The sequence below is a fragment of the Platalea leucorodia genome (assembly GCF_965183815.1).
Source record: "Platalea leucorodia genome assembly, chromosome: 16".
Taxonomy (NCBI): domain Eukaryota; kingdom Metazoa; phylum Chordata; class Aves; order Pelecaniformes; family Threskiornithidae; genus Platalea; species Platalea leucorodia.
In genome coordinates this window covers 7,993,308-8,012,670 of record NC_138838.1, presented here as the reverse complement: position 1 = coordinate 8,012,670, position 19,363 = coordinate 7,993,308, and the positions used below count along the sequence as shown (strand labels likewise).

General features: G+C 53.3%; 2 protein-coding genes across 4 annotated transcripts in view; both read right to left on the bottom strand.

Moving 5' to 3' along the window:
* The window catches only part of ULK2 (unc-51 like autophagy activating kinase 2), a 41,082-nt gene extending 37,099 nt beyond the window's left edge, over positions 1–3,983 (bottom strand). Inside the window, exons 1-3 of the mRNA XM_082328193.1 lie at positions 3,271–3,983; positions 1,870–1,962; positions 560–601 (exon numbers count right to left, since the gene is read on the bottom strand). Of these exons, the coding sequence (XP_082184319.1) occupies positions 560–601; positions 1,870–1,962; positions 3,271–3,363 (228 nt within the window). The 5' untranslated portion in view covers positions 3,364–3,983. The remainder of the gene's footprint in view (positions 1–559; positions 602–1,869; positions 1,963–3,270) is intronic.
* Positions 3,984–10,772: 6,789 nt separating this feature from the next.
* NLE1 (notchless homolog 1) lies at positions 10,773–18,517 on the bottom strand. 3 transcript variants are annotated; one of them, XM_082327938.1, is made up of 13 exons: positions 18,495–18,517; positions 18,032–18,175; positions 17,740–17,957; positions 17,571–17,650; positions 17,194–17,270; positions 15,710–15,807; positions 14,035–14,227; positions 13,425–13,560; positions 13,011–13,057; positions 12,655–12,857; positions 11,579–11,738; positions 11,413–11,483; positions 10,773–10,917 (listed from the first exon to the last, which is right to left on the bottom strand). In XM_082327938.1, exons 1-13 carry the CDS (start codon positions 18,501–18,503, stop codon positions 10,905–10,907), a joined length of 1,449 nt encoding a protein of 482 aa, XP_082184064.1. In that variant the 5' UTR covers positions 18,504–18,517; the 3' UTR covers positions 10,773–10,904. The 3 variants fall into 3 exon arrangements, 2 of the variants coding, with proteins under 2 accessions (XP_082184064.1, XP_082184065.1); XR_014229886.1 differs by lacking the exon at positions 10,773–10,917 and having other exon boundaries at positions 11,579–11,763; XM_082327939.1 differs by lacking the exons at positions 10,773–10,917; positions 11,413–11,483; positions 11,579–11,738 and adding an exon at positions 11,770–11,833.
* Positions 18,518–19,363: the final 846 nt, after the last annotated feature.

Here is a 19,363-nt window from a genome sequence, read left to right as displayed (position 1 = left end):
CAACAGAGTATTTTAAGTTACGTTGACTTCTGAATGTCACTTGCTCCATCCATTCAGATCAACTCCTACTAGTACATTTTCCGTCAGGTGTATTCAGCCGTTATCCACAAACACCCACTTTCCAATTAAATTATAGGGCCAGGAAACAAGGCTAATTCAGGAGAATAGTTACTGCCACTGCCAGAGCTCCCAGCCCAGCCAGCTGATGCTTTTTCTCTGGAGACAGGACCAGACTACACAAACAGCCTCTGCAGAGGTTCTCAGGCTGCCACTTTCCCCTACTGCCTGGAAGTAAACCATATTCCTCACAGCTTTCTATCCCAACTGTGCATCCTGTTTATTAATAAGAGGCAATACAAAATAAGTGCATAGTGTGTTGACGATGAGAGACCTCCCCCGCCACCGCTAGGGAACTGGATCTCTTTTTCTAAACACCAAACTGATTATAGCAACAAAATATATGGCCATTCAAAATTTTCTACTAAGTATACATATATATGCATTATATTTTAATAAATAAATTTTAATGAAAAAAAAAAGGCATCAAAATATATTTTACCTGGACATCATAGAGAGCGACAATGTTCTCATGCTGAAGTTCCTGTAAAACAAAATATTTGTATTACGGAAATAGCCTGATGTTGTTGTTATTTTAAATTTAACATGCCAGGTGGTAATCAAAGAGAATAAAATTTTACAAAGAAAGGTAGTATCTTTTTTAGACCATCTGATGGAATTTGGAGGAAATCCCAGCTATTTAGACAATATTTACAGGAATAGGAAATTAGGCAATATCTTCAGAGGTCATAAAAACATTTGGTTCCAGAATTCATTTTTTATGTCTTGTTACAGAAAGTACTACAGCACAAGATCCCTTAATGAGTACTGAAAACTGACTAAATTTAGTTTTATAGTCTCACACAATTTCTTGCTCGGTGGAGTAACCAACTACACTATTTTCAAGTCAACCTTACCATTTTACAATAAAATGGAAATCAAACAAAGTAACACCAAATAAAACTCACAGGACAGCTCATGCAATCATTTTTAACTGCTCAAAAAAAGCATCTGTCTTTGCTAAGTACTTGCAGCACATTAACATACCCAACACTACAATTTCTGGTATATAATAACTATACTAGATTATAATACGTATATATTAGTATATAAAATAGTGATGTATCTCAAGAAGCTCGGAAACATGGAAAGAAAGCATCACTAATTATTACTGCAAAGCTATGTAAAATGAGGTGCAGTAAAGTTCAGAGAGCGGAGAATGCTAAGAGACCATCCAAGGTGACATTTCCGCAAAACAGCACTGAAAAACTAAATGATGCTCTGTTTTATTTCCTTCATTAGAGCCACATTACACATTTTAAGCCAATTAACACAACTTAGAAGTAGGAAGACTGTTTCAGGAATCCAATTCAGCCTGCCAATTTTAGCTTTCAAGGCATCTTTGAGCAAAGAAGATGAAAAAAGATCAAAGACTGATGTTTTACCCTCAGCTACGACTTTTGTTGTATGCACTGCTTGGGAAAGGTGCCGCACTCGCCATCCTGAAGGACAAAGTTTTCTACATGTGCAATAAGCAAAGCATGGAGACTGGTTCTACAACCATTTTCCACTTTTAACTACAAAAGCATCCCCATAACCTGTTCTGAGACCATTTCCAGAACTAAAAAAGTATCTTTTCCTTTTTTCTTTTCTTGGTCTTTTTAGTTCTGGATTTCTCCTGGAACTAACAAAGAAACAAAAGGCAGAATAGCAATTACTGTGATACTACCCATGACCCAGAATGAACTAGGTCAAAAGTCTCTTTTCCTTTTCAAGTAAAGCAGCTTTAAAAATCACCACAAATTAACATACCTTTAAGATTTTTATTTCTTTTCCAAGTAGGATTTGTGACTTTGACAAGTTCTTTTTGTTAATACTCTTTATGGCTACTTCCCAATCAGTTTTCTGGAAACAAACAAAAAAGTATTGTGAGGTTTTTGTTTTGTTTTGTTTTTAACTTTATCCACTAACAACTAGCTAGTGAAGCACTGGAGAAAAAGTTGCGAGATCACCCCTACTCTACCCACCAGTGATTACTACATCACATGACACCATCAAGAACTATTTCATTCCACAATAGCTCAGACAGCTATTAAAATCCAGCTGCAGCTACACTGCATTTTCACGGATTCAAAAGCATTTTAAAAGAAAAAGTAAGTAATCATATCCCATTTATTTCTTGGTAGCGGTGCTATGCATCTGCTTCTCAGTCCTCTCTCAATGATCAAGTTACTTTAACGACTTCCCATTTTCAGCCTTCTTATGCTCTGCAGCTGAAAATTGCAGAAGAAAACATCTGATTTTTTTTAAGTAAACTTCTATATTGTCTATTTATATATTAGCTAAAAATAAACTGCCTATTTATTTGTAAGGTGGAAGCACCTCCATTGGCCTTTAAAGTCTCTGTTTTCCTTTCCCCCTTCTTTTTTAAACCCAAAAATCACTGCACTGGGCCTCTCCCAAGTTGTGAGTACTACCCTAATGATCCAAAAGGATAAATCTGAAGAGTTGTTTTCTGGAAAGCAGAGCACTTCAGGCACCAACACCAGAATAAACTCTCACAGCATCAAGAAACCATAACGTAACTATGAATATCCGTGGTGATTAGCAAGCCACTCCAGGAAACCAGACACCTCTGAATTTAAGAAATCTTCAGCCAATCCCAATGGAGACAATTTTCCATTAGGTCCCTCGTTATCCAGCGAGATAAACATGACCCTCCTGACAAACAAAGGGCTCAGCCTCCCATACAGCTGCAACTCTCCACTCGCCGTTATGTTAGGGAGCTACCAAACAGCAGAGAGGAGAGGTGGGAACCAGCCAGGTTGCTGTTTTTGTAGGGAAGGGGGAAGAAAATAAAGAAAAAAAAAAACCGGGGTGGGGGTATGGAGGCCGGGAGCCGGCTGCCGGGCTCCGGGGCCGCCGAAGCTGCAGGCCGGCCGCCGGGGCTGCCCCGAGCGCAGGCCCAGCCCCGCGCCCCGCCGCCCCCGCCCCGGTACCTCAGCCCACCCCGCACCTTTTCTTTCTTTCTTTTTTTCTCCCCAAACACCCAAATCACGACAAAACTCCCCAGCGGCCCCCGCCCCAGCTGTCACCCACCAGGAGCGGCTCCTGAGGGCTGCAGCCCCGCCGAGCGACCCCGGCCCCTTGCCCCGGCCGGGGCTTGTGTAACCAGCCCCGCTCCGGCTGCGGGCGAAGCCCGTCGCTGTTTACCTTGCGGTGGCGACCTTTGAAGACCACAGCAAAGGCTCCGTGTCCTATCAGGTCCTTCTTGCTGTACTCAAAGTCCCCCACCACCTCCATCATCCCTCAGGGGGGCATGAAGCCCCGGGAAGGAAGGAAGGAGGGAGGGAAAACAAAGGGGCTCTTCCTCCAGCCGAGGCAGTTACAGCCGCCTCACGGCAGCCGGCGGCGGGGTGGGAGCCTGCCCCTCTCCTGGCTGCCCCCGGCGGCGGGGGCAGCTCCTCTCATACCGCGGGGGCAGCCGCAGACCCCCGGGCCGGCGGGGCTGCTGCAGGGCGTCTCCGAGGCGAGGGGCTCCGTCTGGCATGAGGAGGGCAAGGCGGGGAAGGGGGAAGGAGGATCTCAGGGGCCGGGTGTGAGGGGACAGCGCGGCATCGGCGCCGAGACTAGGGGCCTTCTCAGCGTGGGAGGGGGCTCCGCGCCCTGCCGCTGCCCGCCCCCATGGCCCCGTCACAGCGGGGGCTGCCGGCGCCGCGGCCCCCCTCAGGGACCGAGCTCCAGAGCATCCAGCAGGGCGGGCGGAGGCGCGGCCCGCGGCTCCGGGGGTGGCTGTCGCTGTTCCCCCCCACGAGAGAGGGGGAAGGAGCAAGGGTGCAGACGGGGGTCTCTCAGGCCGCCACCGCCTCCTGGGGCTCCCGCCGCTCCACTAGGGCCTCCCGTACGACCCACACACCGCTCGCCTCGGCTCCGACTGCCTGGGCCTCCGCGCCACCCCACCTATTTTATAGGCCGCATCGCGCAGGCCCCAGCGCTCGGCTGCTTCCGCCGGCGGCCAAAGAGTGCCTCACCCCGTTTAACCCGGCGGGAGCGCGAGGCGGGGTCACTCCGCCGCCATCTCCTCAGGGGCGCGGCCTGGCCCGGGGCCCGCCGCTGAGCCCCGGGACCCCGGCCCCGCACGGCCCTGCCCCGGGGCCCGCCGCTGAGCCCCGGGACCCCGGCCCCGCACGGCCCTGCCCCGGGGCCCGCCGCTGAGCCCCGGGACCCCGGCCCCGCACGGCCCTGCCCCGGGGCCCGCCGCTGAGCCCCGGGACCCCGGCCCCGCACGGCCCTGCCCCGGGGCCCGCCGCTGAGCCCCGGGACCCCGGCCCCGCACGGCCCTGCCCCGGGGCCCGCCGCTGAGCCCGGGCCCCGCCCTGCCCTGGCTCTGGGGGTCGGCCCCCTCAGGGAGAACGGTAACCCGGGCCCTGGGGGCCCCCAGGGCCACCCCATCACCCCCCCAGCCAAACTCGAGTTAAGCGCCCCACGCCTGGCTATCACTTTTAACACTTGCTGGTATTTCACTATTTTCACCCTGGCTGAGGGGCCATGAGGAGCGGGGAGCCGGAGGTGCCCCGCGAACCAGCTGCCCTCAGCACGGAGCGAGGCAGGGTGACGGCCGGGACGGTCGCACAGCAGCCAGCGGCGGGAAGGCAGGTATTCGATGGCGGCGATACCCAGTGCCTCCAGGGCTCGGCACTCTCAGTGCTGTCCCTGCTCCGTTAGTAAGCAAGACTCTACATCAGACCTAATACAAGGAACTTAACTCAATGGAGAAGCAATGGAGGAACAAGCATGCAAAATGCCGTAAGCCAAAGACACTTCAAGTTGCTCGCTCTCTTTATCAGGGGAACAACCTCTTTCATTTACAGCCTCTGCCCCTCAGCACTTTCAGATCAGCCTGGGGCTGTTTACAACAACACATACAAACATTAAGAAAAAGAAAACACCAGCCACCACACAGCAGTCACATGGAGACTTTGACCTTCACCTCCATATCTACGTAATTACGCTCCTTTCCTTTGCTTTCCATTCCTCACCGTTCTCTTGCCCTTCCTCTCTGTCCGCATTCTCCATCACGCCACCTCCGCATCCCAGAGCTGTTTCAGGCCTCCCCGATATCCCCATCTGCCCCAGGCCCCCTTGGCGCTCTGACACCACAGCAGCAGGGATTAACCCTCCATTGAAGTTACAGTCGACACAAGGTGCGTGTCGGGATCACGCAGGGCAGAGCTCTGACCCCACAAAGCTGTGCTGCACCTTCTCTCAGATGGGATACAGGGTCTGCTTTCAGCGCCACTAGATCAAAATAGAGACGGAGCAGAGAGTTACGCTGTTGGTCCTCTCCTTATTCTTCACTTATCTCCCTTTGCTTTCTGGCACTCAAACCCAAGCACTACTGGAGCTGTGTGCCATGTCAAAACCTCCACTGCTAGTCTTCTCCAAAGACAACATACTTAGATTAAAAAAAAAAATCTGCAAGAGATTCTTAAGGGAATATTGACAGCTTTATGACAGACATTTTAAGCTCTAGACATCATATGAGACATCAGAGGAATCCTAAGACATCTGTTCTGTGCCAAAGAGAACCAAAGGGCTTTAAAACCCCTCAAGACCAAACTCCCTTTATTTTCTGAACTTCTCAGCTCCCGTCTAAAATCTGTTCGTGGCACTAATCTAACAAACAAAACAGAGAAAGCAAAGCTGACCAAGTCATTTCAGCAGCTCAGAACACCCCCATGGAAGGAATAAATGAGATGTAAAAATATTCCAAGTTAATCATAAATTAAAGTGTTGGTAGTAACACAGACGCTTTCTAGTACGCATTCACAGTGCCCCTTTAAAACCAGGAAAAAGCCCACAAGTCTCAATGTGTTAAATATTCTGATTCAGAAAATAATTTCCCTGAGAATTCACTGTTTATTGCCATCCACCGATTCTCACATTCAGTATTAATCCTCTCAGCATCAGTGTGTCTCCTCACCCCAAAGTCAATGTCACAAGCTACATTTTAGGGAAGCTAAAAAAAAAAAAAAAAAATCCAGAAAGACCCCTTTTGAAGGAGAAAGCCACTTCAGGAATTTCTAAGCCACCCGTTCGGCATTACACTTCAAAAAACCAGATGCATTTCCCTTTGGTAGCAGCACATCTGATGTCCTTTTGTCCCCGTAATGGGGCTGGAGCCCTCGAGCAGGTTTGTTTCAGCACAGCAAGGACAAAACATCCAGGAGCAGAGGGGAGGTTTGACCAGAATAACTAAACATGCTGCCGTCGCACTGGGATTTGAACAGGATCTGAAGGGCCGAGGTCTGAAAAACCGCTCGACGAAGGGCTGCGGGATTTGTATGCAAGTCACTCATTTGAGCTGGGTTCTTGTTTAGCCTCTGGGAGAGTTTCTAGGTGTCAATATTTCCAGCACCAGTGGACTACAATAAACCTATTTACAAACAGCACCTTCACTTGCTTCCGCTGCTGAGAGAGGTCGGAGACGAAGCGGACTGTATTTGTCCGCCTTTCCCAAAGGGAGCCTCGTTACTAGAGAGACTGGGAGAGCGATGCACGATAGCCCTGCGGGGCTCGTGCTGCTCCTCGCGCCCAAGGAGCACACACAGATATTCGTCATTTAGCGCTGGCAGGCGGCGGCAGCCCTGCAGCCCTGGGAGGGATGCACTGCTCTGCTCTGCCAGGCCACGCGGCAGGACAATAAAAGTGCGCTCAAAAAGCACGTCCGGGCAGCGGGCACCAATACCACATCTAACCAACCACAGTGATCCTTCAAAAGCACAGAGTGCTGTCTGCTGAGTTTATTTTTAACATCGTACTGTGCAAGAGCTGCAGCCCTCTGACAGAGACCACCAGCGACTTGCAGCTCAGCAAGGACCACTGATTTACAGGGTCAGAGTCAAGAAAACACAGAATAACAGCACTGGAGATGGATTTGTGGCTCTCTCCCAGCTGCACTACATTGGTTCAGCCAAATTAATCCCTCAAATGTGAGCCAGGACTCAGGATCACAAGAGCAACAGATCTGGGAAGGAATTAGCACCTTTCAGGATGCTTGTCCGAGTACACAAGAGAAGTACACTTTCATCTGGCAGCAGCTCCTCAGAATACAGGCATCACTGTTCCGAGTTTCCGTAACACCTTTCATCCTCAAAAGTGCTAATGGTCTTCACAGTAAGCCTTTTTCTGCCATACCACCAAAATGCAGCCCTTTCTAAGGTAGAAACATCACCTGAATGGTGTCGGGGTTGACCCAAAAAAAAGCAGAGCGAAGACTGCTTTTCCTAATGTTCATGCAGAACGATAAATGAAGATGCTGATTTTCTTCCTGTTCATTAAAAGATTTTTCTTGTATCTCCCCCCAGGCTATAAACATGCACATAGAAGTTAAATTACTGATCTGGGAAAATAATCAAGAGATCAGCTGAGTCAAGCAGAACATGAATGTGTGGCTCTAAGGACCAAGGACCTGGGGAGCACAGCACATATGCTACTTGCCCAGCCCTCCTGCGTGGATAAGCAGAACGCACAGCCCTGAGAACAGGTTTGATAAGGATGCTAAGGCCTCACTTAACTAAATCAGCCCCCCAAGGCAGAAGTCTGGCACTGTCCGGCTCATCCCAGCACTATCCCAGACAGCCCACTTCACCCTAGGTGCGCTCATCGGTTTCTTCTCTCCTTCCTTCCCTCCCTCCAGCATGCCCAGGAATTTATGAGACAGGTAAACCTTTCTCGGAGGACTGCCACGCTTCCCAGTCCTTATAATCACTGTCCTCCCATTGGGGATTTGTAACAAAATTAATGGTGGCATCAGCTGAACTATCACAGCTTTTAAAGGAGAAAGTGTCAGAGGGCTCCATGGGACAAATAGTTTCCAGATATGCTTAAAATTATTCTTATATTACCCGTGAAAAATAATGCCCTTGTGGTAGGCATACCTGTGTGGTATGCTTAACGAGCAACTCGGGTGAAACTGGATTGATACTGATTGATACAGCAGATACTGAGATTCCCATCACACAGCTTTGGAAAAGTTCACGTGTTTCAGTAGATTTCTTGTAAGGTTAGCGATGCGGTTCCTGGAAAACTAATCAGCAAGCTCCAGCCTACCTTCTAGATTTGTCCTTTAGCAAAAAGTAATGTCTTCCCCATTAATAACACCATCGACCCAAATCTGCAACTGCAATTCTAAAGATTAGCTAATTAAAGCTCACATCACCATCACCAGGAGAGCGAAGGAGGTCGCACGCTTGCTTTGCCTCCTGCCAAAAAGGAGCCAGCCCCGAAGCGAAGGGCAGCAGCTCTTCCCCAGCGCATGAGAGCAGGAGACTGCAGAGCGAGGCCTGGGAAATGCCGCATTCAAATAAAGCTGGGAGTGTTACGGGATTGCTTAGGAATACAGCTGGAATGGGGCCAGCACTTAGTATGCATGAAGGCTGGTACTGTATGAATGATAAAAATAGTAGCAGCTGCTTAGATAGGAAAATATGATTTGGTATCCGTGCAAACCCATCACATAGTGTGGTTCAAAATCTATCCTCTATCAGGTCACAGAAAGATTAAGGCTGAGATAGCTTCTTTTGGTGTAAACTTAGTCGCAAGGCCCTCTCTTTCTTCAGGAGGTCTCTCCTTGCTTTGGAAAAGCTTTCTGCTCCAGCATTAGGAAGGTGGGTTTTAATCAGGCTCTGTTCGGTGCAGAAGCAGAGTCTGAAGGGGTGGCAGGAGCTAGCCTAGGTTAGGAGCACGGCCAGAAAGCACGGCGATTGCTTTGGTTGGGAAATCAGTGGACAAGGAAGTGGCCTTTAGGTACACGTACACACACGCATGGCCAAGTCGGTCCCCGCAGGCAGGATTGCTCCCCCCGGCTCTGATACATCCCCACTTCTAACACAAAACGCACCGTGGATTAACGGGGCACAGAGACCCTGTGCAGCACTTTGGGAGAGGAAGCAGAGAATGATGCTTCTTCCCTCAGAAAGAGCCACGTAATACCAGGAGCTGCAGAAGCTGCCGCTTTCGGCGAGTCGAACCCGGGGACACGGACAGAGCTGAACTCCCGAGGGTGGACTGTTTCCTTTAGCACAGGCAGCCCAAAAAACCTGCAAAATGGGCAGGCTTCTTGGCTGTTACCAGAGATCCGTCAGCTGCACATGTACTCCTCTCCTTCCCAAGGGCATGGCAGTCTGGAGAGGCAGAATTATCAGCTACACTTTTAAATCACCCTGGCCCACATTTACCTTAGTGAATTACAAAAGGTTTTGTTTATGCAGATGGACACAACATGGCCTTCACCGGCAGCAAGAACCAGCTGGAGGAAGCACGTTAATGAAAGAGCAGGTACAGGATATTGAGTTCTTCCCAAAAGATCCTATGAAGATAGAGCCTGCCGACTTGGCTGGCAGAAAGAGATACTCACAACAGGAACCGCAACTTGTTCTCAGTCATATTAAAGATTTAACCCTTTGTTCCAGTCTTTTGCTCCCCTCAACACTTGCAGACAAGCAAATGGCCATTACTGCACCATCCCCTCTTAATTCTCCAAAGCAATCCTGCCAGCAGGAATGAAGTCCTAAAATGCATCTTCTGCAGCTGGGAAGCATCTGAGACCCAAACTCCTGTTCTGAGTTGTAGTAATCATTGTGTAGCAACTGCAGTATGAGGGCTATGGAAAATGTTTTGGCCTTCACACTGGCTTGCTGCAACTAAATCTGACAATATAATCTCTATTCCTTATTAATCACACCTTGATTTTCACTGTTGTGTAACCATCCTAGAAATAAACACTAAATCCAGGTCTATTTGCCTCATGATTGTTGGAAGCCTGAACTGACTTATAAAAAGGCTCATAAGCAAGTTTACAAATATCTGACTCAGTGTGAATCCCTCTCACCCACTGGGCAAGTAAATGCACTTGAGAAATTCCAGAAGGAGCCAACTCTGTGCAATGGAAGTTTTGCCATTTACTGTGACAGTCCCAGCCCTGCTGTCAGCAGGTATCCAGGGCAAGGGACAAACACCACCCAAAACGCCGGCTCCATTCTTCCCCTTCCTTCCTCCCCCCGAAGCCGGCAGTGGGTGGGAAACGGGTGCTCTCTCCCCTGTTCAGAGGCCTCATTTCCCCATTTCCAAGAGCCATCGAGGCCTGAAAACTCAGCACAGCTCTAGCAGTCGTTTGAAGTCCATGCCTGTTGCACCCTGAATGGATGAGTGAAGGAGTTATCTGCTGTGGATGCGGAGGATCGCTACCAGATAATGCTCAGCACAGCCCACAGGGAAATGGGCTGAGTGGAAACGCAAAACCTTACTAGAATAACGACAAGCCGCGAGACCTTATTCTCAGCAGATCTTTGTCCCAGGCATGCAGCCGAGCACAATTCTGCAATGTAATGATGTGCTGAATTTTCCCCTTCCTCTCTGAAGGTCACACAAGGACAACTCTTTCTGTTCCCACTAAAAGCTTCTTCCCTGCAGGATACTTCACACGGCAAGAAAGGGCATGAGCTGTCCCCACCCTTCGCTTGTCCCCTTCAAGGGGGCAGGCTACTATAAGGCTGAAATTTCAAAAAAAAAAAAAAAAAAAGCCAGTTGAGATGGAGGCAGATGAGGTATCCCTCCTGTAATGTTCAGAGGAAATCATCCTGCAAAGTACAGCTCTTAATAAGAACTGGAATTAAAATTTCCTTAAATAAATATAAGGAAACAGTTCATGAGGGAGAGCAGCCAACAGGAACGGGGAGTCATGCTCAGGTCAGCCTCCATTGTCCACAACCTCGCAGCTCTCCCAGGCAGATTACGCCGAGGGCAGGCCAGCTTAGGACGGGATCGGCGGCTTCGTGTTGCTGCTCCTATCGACGCCATCTGCAAACGGAAAGAGCTGCTGCGTCCCTGTGGTCCAGCAGCAGCGCTGCCACATGGCCCAGCAGGTACCATACAAGAGCAGCATAGTGGAGGCCTCAGGACCAAGTTCCTTCATCAGCCGTGGTCAAATGGCAACCAGCTCACAGGAATTTCTCTGTCTGCATAACTGGGAGATGGAGAAAGGTGAGAAAGGAAGGGTCTGACTGACTGGTGCAACTGTTCTTTCCCCTCTCCAGGAGCCAAAACATCCGAGTCAAATTTCAGCACTGACTGCTCAGTTGGAGGGACTCTGCTTTCTAGTCATCTCCCAGGGGACAGCAACGGTTCCTGCCCCGAGGAAGGTCAGGTCTCTGGGCTGGAATGTGGCCCAGCGCCATGCTCTCTGCAAGCAGAGATGATGCCCTAACCGTGCAGGTCTCTGCAAGGAGACTGCAGCTCTGAAGAACACATGGAATGGCTATGACAACCTCTGTGGACACACAACAGGTCACTTACATCCGCAAACACTTATCCTTCCCTCCGCTTGCTACCCTCTGTCCGTCTGGGCTCCAATCCGTTGCATACACCTAGTATTAGGGAAAGACCCCGTTATTTCTGCTGTCATGGGAGGAGGAGTCATTCCTGCCTCTCTCAAACACCTCAGCTTGACCAAACACCTCACCTCGTCCGCATGGCCAGGAAGATCGATAGCCAGTTTCTTCATCTTGGCATCCCAGACCTTCAGTGTGCTGTCACTGCTCCCGCTCACCAGCAAGCGGCTGTCGGCTGACCAGGCGATCTGATACACAGCCGAGACGTGCCCCCTCAGCGATGTCAGGTACCTGGCGCGGAGGAGGCATGAAGCAGCTGTTAGAGGAGCAGGCAGCTGAGTTTGTTCCAAACCTGCCCTTGCCCAGTCTTCATGTTTCTTCTCTACCTGTGAGCAAGCCAGCACACACAAGGCAGTCAATTACTATACAGAGTCCATAGGTGGTTCAGTCTGTCTAAAAACCCAGATGGGCTCAGAACCTTCTAGAGGACGGCTCCTCATCTCAGCTCCCCTGCCAAGAAACCCTTAACGAGCAGGTACCACTATAGCCTTACTGTACAGATGTGCCCTTCCTCTCTGGCTGAGCAGCCTGGATTTAGGAGGACTGTTAAAATTGCTGACATGAAACCCAAGCTCATCAGTATAAAGGCAGAACAAAGGAAGGACTGCTGCCCCCAAGAGCTCACCAATACTCCTGCAGAAGGTTAAAAGCTGGACTACAAGAGCATCCAAACACCAACAGCACCACTTGCAACTACAACAATCTGCATCGTCCAGAACAAGCTGTTCTCTGGCACACAAACCGTTTAAACTGGGTCAGTCTACAGCGTGCAACGCCCATGTCTTCAGGAGATCAGCCGAGTGGAACATCCCATCCCACAGCAGCTGCGCCTGCCCAGAGAACCGACCCTGCAGCAGGCAGCATGTGCCACACGGGTGCCAAGCACTGCTGTGGCTGGGTGACAGCGGGGTTGCACACACCCGGCCAAGCACAGACCCCGTAACACAAGAAGAGCTGGACAAGGGACTTCCCAAGGGCAGAGACAGACAGAGGCAGCAGAATCACTTTGCATGAGTTCAGGCTACAGAGATGCTGAACAGACCAGGGAGTTGCTGCCAATGACGCTGGGGCCCATCTCTGCGTAACCTGTGCATTACACACACACTCCACACGAGCACCACCTCTGCAACAGAACAAACCAACTCACTTTCCTGTCCTACCATCCCAGAGCTTTATGGACTTGTCAAAGGAAGCACTGGCTATTATCCGGGTATCTGGTGAGAAGAGGACTTGGTTAATCAACGCCTGGTGGCCCGTCATTCTCTCCAGTGGCTTCTTGTCTTCTGCTGGTCTCCAAAGAAACAGTGTGAAATCATCTGACCCCGAGACGAGCCTTTCTGGTTCCTGGCCCTGAGAAAGGGATGAAAGAGCCCAGGTCTTGTAGAAGCCAGGCATGCAGAGCTCGGAAGCACGCCGGTGTTGGGCTCAACAGCCAACTGTGCACGTTCACTGCTTCCACCAGTAACAGTGTTAGAAATGACAGTAGGGACATAAGGGACTTACCCTGACTTGGTCATACCTCTGCTGTGCCTTGTCCTTCAGTTCTGCCACTGAACGGGGGCAAGAGAGAGAGATTTGCAATCCTTAGGTGAAAGGAAACTTTATAACCCTGCGATGTCAATTCCAATCCATGGGCCAAGCAGACGCATTTGTGACTGCTCACCCCCTCTCTCTTTGCCGAGGGCAATACCGGGAGCAAAAGCCCTTGAAAACAGAGTGGCCTTTCCCATCCCCCAAACTGCTCGACCCTGTGCATGGGCAAGGAAGATCATGGCTGCCAGCACGACTGACACCGGCACAGGACCAGTGCTCTCAAGATTGCTTTGGCTCATGGCAGCATGAAGAGGAGACATCAGGTCTCCTCGCTATCCCCTCCCCACCACCTCCCCCAGCCTACAACACGGGTGCTGCACTTACAGGAGCCGCTTACATCCTGTGGGTTGATGGTGGCTTCAGCAGGTTCGAAGGCACCGGTGCGGAGAACGTAGTCGGTGCTAAGGGCCATGGTGTTCACCCAGTGAGCATGGCCCTGCAAGGTGCGGCAGAGGACCCCCTGGAAACAAACCCACCTGCTTAGAGAGGGACGGGCAGGACAGAGCCAGACTGCGCAGGACCTACCAGACCCATTGGGCTGCGAGGACCAACCCTAAACTTTCCAAACCCTCTTGACCAAGCTGCAGGCAGGACTGTAGCCAGGCTTAGCAGGGAAGAAACAACACCGTTGAGCTTCAGGAACCAGTTTCCCGCAGGGCCTTGCAAGGAACCCACCAGCACAGGTCACTCCAGGACTGTTTCCAGCTTTTAGCCACATTTTGCACTTTTAGGGATGAAAACATTGCACAACAGCTACTCCTTCCAAATGGTGTCAAGCAACAGGCTCTGACAGGTCAAGAGGACACACGACCCACTCTGCACCTCCCCTTTTTTTTTCCAGGGCACAAGCTGTGCCAGGAAGAGCAGACAAAGCTACAACACAGCATGTCCAGCCCCCTTCGCCAGCAGCCCCAGGGCTGCCTGCCTCACTTACGTCCTGGCTCCTCCAGACTTTGATGGTCCTGTCCTGGGAGGAGGAGTAGAGCAAACCATCGCCCCCCCACTTCACACACGTCACCGACTGCGTGTGGCTCGTCAGGATTTTGTCACACCTGCCCATCAGCGTGTCCCAGATGCGGATGCTGCCATCCTTGGAGGCACTTGCCAGGTAGCGGCATTCTGGGTTTCTGGGCAAAAAGAAGATCAAATCCATTTGCACACCGCACACAGCTCCTCCACCAAGCTCTCCCCCTATCAGCCCCAGAGGATTCAAGGGTCCAGAAGTCAATAAAAGACAACTTTCTCTTTTGGCCTAAGATCAGAGAGAGGCCGTGCAGAAGCAGAGCGCTGACCTACAGAGAACAAGATCCCACAAGTCGGGGGAGAGGCAGACAGATGCTTCCCTCCAAACCAACTCCTGGGCTGCACGCTGGAGGCATCAATCCAGGGTAAACCTGGCACCTGAGCCCGTGGCAATGACCTTGTTTTCACAGGAGGCAGCTTTAACCCGCTGGCTAACGAGGGGACCACAAACTGGCACCTTCCCCGGGCACTGGCTGGGGAGAGCCCTGGGCAGGGGGATCAGCCTGCCTTACCAGCAGCAGACCGGCAGCATGCGGTGAACGCTCCCCTGCCTGTGCCATGCTTCGCCCCTGGCAGGAAACGTGCCGGCCTGCGGACACAGAGTGCCACTGTGCTGGCAGGGCTGAAAGCAGCAACATCCATCCAAGCGGCTCAAGGGGGCAAATTTACACATCTGGAAGCAGCTGGCCACAACCCAGCAAGGACAGGGGAGCCACAGCCCTCTGTCCTTTGCACAACATCACTCAACACGGTTTTAACATCAAAGACAGTGGTCCCTGGCACCAGCAGCAGTGAGGAAGAGCACGGCCTCTCCTGTTGCACAGGAACAGAGCAGGGAGCGCAGCTGGCTGAAGACAGAGAAGTGGAGCCTGGCAGGATCGCCTCCCTCCTCTCCATTTCCTCATTCTCCTTTATAATCAGTTTTTGCTAATCCAGTTATAATTGTTTGCAAATAGCTGGGGTTTCCTACTGGCAAATTCAATTTGCAGGGCTCTGCTCTGAAGGGGCCCTGTTTCTTGTTATTTATTTCTATCACGTCTTGGATTATTGGCCACAACTGCCCCTCTCTACCCATCTTTCCCAGACAGAGCTTTAGCTGATCGGAGGGATAAGGGGACTGCACAGTTAATCAGCCCTCATGATAAATAAATCGGATGACAGAGGCAACTGGGATGCAGGAGAGCAGAAAGGGAGTGCTCTGCAGAGCCTGAGCTCAGGCACCACGTGGGCAGGCTTTCCTTCTCCCAGCTCAGCACGCTGGGGAGGAGCATATCAAATGTTTGTCCAGCACCGTGAAAACATTAAGCATTTTTCATAGGCAAGTATCTCTTTTATACAGGGGAAAACAGAGGCACAGCCTGGCAGTGACTTCCCCAGCACCCTTACAGGGACTGTGGGCAGCGGCTGGGACTCCTGGCTCTGAGCTAGATGCATTTTTCCCAGCCTACCCCGGGGGGCCGTTCTCCTGCACGCACCCCCTCCGCGCACCGTAACGGGAGAACAGCGAACGGCAGCGGTGCTCTTCAGGTCAGGCTGCTCTTTTCCCTATGAGTAAAGGGGAAGGGCTGGGCTGGCCCTTCACTTACATGTGGAGCGGTTCCCAGCACAGACACGTGATCCATTTGGAGTGGCCGGTGAGCACCCGGCCGATCTGATTGCCAGTGGCTGGGTCCCAGAGAAATATCTGTCCAAGAGAGGAAGCAAGAAGGTCGCGTCAGGCCACACACATCATGTGAATCCCAGGGACGTTTGGGCTCCATTTAGAAAGGATAGGTGTCCTTGGGGTTGCATTTACATTGGCAGAGGCAAGGAGCAGAAAGGGAGGGGGGCAGGAGGGCTGGATGCCTTTCCAGATCACTGCAGCAATCAGCTGACACCTCAGAGAATGAGACCCGATCGCCCTCCTCTCCGCCTAAAACGCTGCTGCTACAAAAATATCTGCCTCAACTCAAAACTGATCCAGGTCACCAAAAAGCCAGCCCAAGCCTTTGACATTCTGTGCCAGCGAGTTAGTGAATGTTTGCAGAGCGCGATGAAAGCCAGAGCGCGCTAAATGCTACTTATTATCGGATTCTGTGGGTGGAACACATGCTGGTTTTCTCCTGTTTTTTCTCTCTACATAAATGTTCATCCAAAGAGCCAAGGCATTAGTCATCCCCTACTTAAGAACCTGGGAGAAACAGGGAAACGGAGGACAAGCGGCTCCCTGGGTTAGATTAAAGCCAGAACAGCACCAAACCAGGGCAGAGCCACCCCAGCCTGGCCCGTTTCCTTGGGGCTGGTATCACAGTGGCCTGGCGGAGTGGCCGCTCAGAAATCGAGCGCGGGACGGCAGCACTCGGCAGCTCCGTGGCCGCTCTTGCTGCTCCCAGACCGTTCGAAGGTCAGAGCGAGCCGCTGCCCCTCTGCAGCTCAGCAAGCTGCTCACTCACTTTTAATTGCCCACAAGTGCTCCCGCTTCCCCAGGCATTTCTGCATGCACCTTAAGTGCACACATTTTGCCCCAGAGCCGGGGCAGGGCCCCTTTCACATTCCTGTAAGAGGGAATTTGGCTGTGTCTGAGTGGGAGCACTGCAAAACAGGCTGCCGCTGCACGTCTGGGTCACGCAAAGAGCAGCCCTGGCTTAGCCAGGCGATACCCCTTCTCACTCCAGACGCCTCCCTTGTGATGGAGCCGTCTGCCAAGGACCACGTCCAAAGCCTGGACTCTTTCCTGCGCTGAGGGAAAAGCGTCTGCCACAAGACAGCAGGGCTCAGCGGCAAGAGGTCTACAAAGGCAACAAAGCCAGAGCGCTGCCCGGCACAGTTCAGAGACGCTACTCACAACTGCCGTGATGCATGCACATGCAAAGCGCCTCTAGGGAACGGGAACCCTGCTCAGAACAACCGGATACACCCTCCACGCCCCAGAAAAAGCAAGTCTTTGTTCCTAATCCCCCACAGCCCCTTGACCAGGTTTCATTTCAGTTCAGAACAGGGCCGCAGAGGGCCTCCGCGCTCCCACAGACCCACCGGCGCGGCTGTTGGGGCTCCCGGCCCTGCGCCAAGGGAGCAGGGAGCCAACGCGTACCTGGCTGTTCTTGCAGCCCGAGGCCAACTTCTTGCCGTCAGGCGACCAGGCGATGCTGAGCACCCAGTGCCGGTGACCTGGCAGAGAGAGCACGAGCAGGCGTGAGTGGAGAGCTGTGACTGTCTGTCCCCAGCGTCCTGGGACGCAGCCGCTCCGAGGCAGGGCTGGAGGTGGGAGAACCCTCCATGTTCCTCCCGCCCAGACCCTCTTCCTCCGCTTCTTTGGTGAAAGAGAGCTACTCCCTCCCTGAGCCACGGCCCCGTCCTGTGCGGCTCCGGCAGAGCCTGAGCTCTGCTCTGTTTGTCCCCTTGAGCAGGCAGGGGGTCCCTGAGGGAGGGGGCTCAGGAGCTGCCCTCCCGGGACACCCCCGCACCCACCTTTGGCCGTGAACTGCGGCGTCTCTGTGCTGAGGTCCCAGAAGCGGACGGTGGTGTCTCCAGAGCCGCTCGCCAGGTACCTGGGAGAGGAGGAAGAGCCGGGCTCAGCGCGATGCCCTCGGAGGGGGGACAGCAGCCGAGCCCCCCACCCGCAGCCAGACCCTCGTACTTTCCCGTGGGGCTGAAGGCCACGGAGATGACGGCCTCGGTGTGCCCCTCCAGGGAGCTGGTGCAGCGGGTCACCGCCCGCACCCTGAACACCGCCTGCGGCTGGTAGATGATGTCCAGGACCTTCTCCGTCTCCACCGTCTGCCCCGCCAGGGTCTTCTCCAGCGACGCCACGATCTCGGCATCGTGGACGAAGAAGGCCAGAGGCACCGGCTCGTCCTGGGGGAGAAAAGGCAGGAGGGGTAGCGAGGGGCGGGCTCGGGGGGTGCTGGGGGAGCCTGGGGGGGTCTCACCTTCTGCAGGAGGGCATTGCAGACCAGCTGCAGCTTCTCCGGGGTGATGGTGACCGGGACGTCGAAGGGGGAGCCCAGGGACTCCCCCGCCTCGTCCCGGAACTGGATCAGGAGCCGCTGCGCGTCCTCGTCCGGCGACATGCTCTGCGGGAGAGCGGGCTCAGGGGCGGGGGTCCCCCCGGGTGAGGGGGGACAGCCCCGCGGCACCCCAGCCCGGGCAGCGACACCCGCCCGGGGGAGCAGGAGCCGCTACGGGGGAGCCCGGCGTGGACCCCGTGGGCGGGGGGGAGAAACACCCTACGGGGAGCGGGACCCCGCGCGGGGGGGTGCGGGAGGAGCCCCATAGCGGAGCCCCGGGGGGGGCAGGAGGCCCCGGAGCGCCCCAACACCCCCAACCCCTCCAGCGTCTACGTCCGGCCCCGGCCCCGCTCCCCCTCCGTCCGCCCGCCCCGGCCCCGCTCACCGCGGCCATGTGCCTGCGCGGCCCACGTGGGCCGGAAGCAGCAACTCCGCGGCGGGAGGCGCTGGGCGCTGCTGCCCCCTGGCGGCCGGCGGTGAGGGCAGCGCCGCGCCTCGGGGGCCGCGGGTTCGAGGCCGCAGTGGGCGAGTTCCGCCCCGGGGGAGCAGCGGCCGCCGGCCCCGGGGGGCGAGGAGGTCGGGGCCGCTCCCGAGCGTTTTCCGTGGTGACCACACAGGTGCTTTTTATTGCGTTTCTAAAATAAAAAGCAGCAAAACCAGGAAAAATCATCCCAAATATCCCATTCCAATAAAAGCCAAAGCCCACGCCGCAGCCTGCAGCGTGCGTAAACCCTTCGGGGTAAAGGCGAGAAGGGCTGGGGCTGCCATCAGGCGTGGTTTGTTCACCGTATAAACACTGGCTCGTCGGGCTGGACAGGAGGGAGGGAGATCCTGCACTGAGAGACTCAAATCTGCCACGCAAACCTGTAACACGGCAAGAAATTCAACAGCACAAACCAGTAACGACCACGGCGAACATCAGACATCCATAACCCTGGAGATCAACGCTCCATCAAATCTAAGCACCGCTCATGGAGAGAAGAGGAAAAACCGGCAGGCGGGTCCGAATCACCAGCCAAGCCTTGCTTTACCTGCTGGCCAGCGATGAAGCGAAGCAGCTTTGAGGATTGCCCCGAGCGGGTGCCTGGCGGGCCCACAGCGGCCCCCGCACCCCGCCTCCCCCCAAAGCACCGGGAAAGGGCCCACGAACGATGTTAGAGCCCTGGCAGCGATTTCTAACTTTTTTTTTTTTTTTTCTGGATATTTTCCAGGAGCCGCAGCACTACGCGCGTTTGCTGCTGAGCCAACTCAAGG

Coding starts and splice junctions, on each gene's coding strand:
- NLE1 (XM_082327938.1), bottom strand. Junction 17,651..17,739: donor GCCTTCAGCCCCACGGGAAA/GTACGAGGGTCT, acceptor CTCCTCTCCCAG/GTACCTGGCGAGCGGCTCTG. Junction 14,228..15,709: donor TGCTGGGAACCGCTCCACAT/GTAAGTGAAGGG, acceptor CTTTTTGCCCAG/AAACCCAGAATGCCGCTACC.